The sequence below is a fragment of the Priapulus caudatus genome, unplaced genomic scaffold (genome assembly GCF_000485595.1).
Source record: "Priapulus caudatus unplaced genomic scaffold, Priapulus_caudatus-5.0.1 Scaffold2246, whole genome shotgun sequence".
NCBI classification, from domain to species: Eukaryota; Metazoa; Priapulida; class Priapulimorpha; order Priapulimorphida; family Priapulidae; genus Priapulus; species Priapulus caudatus.
This window is the reverse complement of record NW_014579307.1, coordinates 38,471-40,852: the sequence shown is the minus strand read 5'-3', so window position 1 is coordinate 40,852 and position 2,382 is coordinate 38,471. Positions and strand designations below refer to the sequence as shown.

The window sequence follows — 2,382 nt, the reverse complement described above, 5'->3', positions numbered from 1 at the left end:
AATATAATATAAATATAATGCGCTAATTTACATATATAGTGCTTCCCCTTATTAATGTATATTAAATATGTAAGATTTATGTTCAAACTACGAGTGATCTATATTATGTGCGTGCATGTGTGTGTACTGTGTAAGTATGTGTGTGTGTGTGTGTGCGTGTGCGTGTGTGCGTGCGTGTGTGTGTGTAAGTGTGTACGTAAGTGTGTCTGTGTGCGTGCGTGCGTGTGCGTGTGCGTGTGTGAGAGTGCGTGCGTGCGTGTGCGTGCGCGCGCGTGTGCGTGTGAGAGTGAGTGCGTACATGTACTTTCGTACGTCTGTATCTATACTGTGTTATAACTATGTACATCTCTACGTATATCTATCTGTTGCTATATCCTTCTCTGACGCAAACTGTTGCTATACCTATACATATATCTGTATATCTATACATATATCTGTATATCTATACATATATCTGTATATCTATACATATATCTGTATATCTATACATATATCTGTATGTATATCTCCCATCTATACATACATCTCTCATGCTTATCATATATCTGCTCGTACATTATATATCTATATTTATAGTTATCTATATATCTGCTACATCTGTCTGCCCTGTGTTCTACATATATCTGTATATCTCTACATGTATCTGTATCTGTACATGTATCTCTACATACATCTGTATATCTCTACATATATCTGTATATCTCTACATGTATCTGTATATCTCTACATGTATCTGTATATTTCTACATGTATCTGTATATCTCTACATACATCTGTATATCTCTACATATATCTGTATATCTCTACATGTATCTGTATATCTCTACATGTATCTGTATATCTCTACATATATCTGTATATCTCTACATATATCTGTATATCTCTGCATACATCTGTATATCTCTACATATATCTGTATATCTCTGCATACATTTGTATATCTCTACATATATCTGTATATCTCTACATGTTTCTGTATATCTCTACATACATCTGTATATCTCTACATATATCTGTATATCTCTGCATACATTTGTATATCTCTACATATATCTGTATAGCTCTACATTTATCTGTATATCTCTACATATATCTGTATATCTCTACATATATCTGTATATCTCTGCATATATTTGTATATCTCTACATATACGCAGGCACGCACGCACGCACGCACGCACACACGCACGCACGCACGCACGCACGCACGCTCACCCCTGCGTGGAGGCACAGGCGCGTGTGAGCAGGACTTGAACCGGGGACCCTCCTTACCTCTGCGCTCCCCTCGCCTCGTCTCCGTACTCTTTCCTCTGCAGTTCCTCTATCCGGCCGATCAGCTCGATGAATGGCCTGCGAACGCAGAGCAGATAGTGTGAGAGATGTATGCAGAGATATACAGATATATGTAGAGATATACAGATGTATGTAGAGATATACAGAACCGTGCGCGCGACCGTGCGTGTGACCGTGCGTGCGTGCCTGTGACCGTGCGTGCGACCGTGCGACCGTGCGTGCGTGCGTGCGTGCGTGTGTGCGTGCGAGAGGGTCCCGATGAATCGTTTGTATTGTGTAATGTAGGGGGCAGCACAGGAGCAGTTGTGAAAGCGCTGCTTGCCGTGCGAGTGAGGTTGCTATGCAGGATTATGTTCCGGGAAGTCTTCGTATCATCGTCATCATCGTCTTCATCGTCGTGGTAATACGTTATACATGACGTAGTAGCAGGCACCGCAGTGAAACACCACCCAGCCTACTAAGTCATCGCGGAGAGGAGGATATCCGAGTCGCTAGTGGCCAGGTGGTGGGCGAAGGCGATGGTAGCCGAAGCGTTAGGGTCAGGATCCGACGACCTGACTGGTCGCCTGACGACCCGCCGGCTCGTGATTGGTCGGTCGCCGTCACGTGACCGCGGCGTCCGACGTTAAACCGACGTTCTTTGTGTTTCAGGATAATAGATAGGAAATCGTGGGCCAGAATGAGCATGGAAGAGTCAAGGTAAATCACGTGCAGCGTGGCCCGTAACCTCTGACCTCACCCCAAGGTCATTTGCTCCCTCCCCCCCCCCCGTGCATGACCCGTTGGTTATGAGTTAACTGAGGTTGTGGGTGTGGTGGCAGTGCACTCTCTGGGGGTCAAAGGTCAGAGGTCAAGCATGCGGTGATTTGCGGCCATTGCTTTTCGTGCACGGAGTTTTTGGTGCCGAGTTTTGCTCTCTCTCGGCGGTTTTTTGCTTTAGGAGTTTAATGATGCCTTGTGCTTTCAATGCTTTTGTGTGGTTAGTTGGTCGCCACCTACGCGCAAACACACTCATGCACACACACACACACACACGCACGCACGCACGCACACACACACACACACACACACACACACACACACACACAC

The 2,382-nt window shown here is 45.0% G+C and overlaps 1 protein-coding gene across 2 annotated transcripts in view; it reads left to right on the top strand.

Moving 5' to 3' along the window:
• Positions 1–1,948: 1,948 nt before the first annotated feature.
• LOC106818442 (cGMP-dependent protein kinase, isozyme 1-like) overlaps positions 1,949–2,382 on the top strand; it is a 19,216-nt gene continuing 18,782 nt past the window's right edge. For both annotated transcript variants that reach the window (XM_014823154.1, XM_014823153.1), the window contains exon 1: positions 1,949–1,992. In XM_014823154.1, coding sequence (XP_014678640.1) covers positions 1,973–1,992 — 20 coding nt within the window. In that variant the 5' untranslated portion in view covers positions 1,949–1,972. The remainder of the gene's footprint in view (positions 1,993–2,382) is intronic.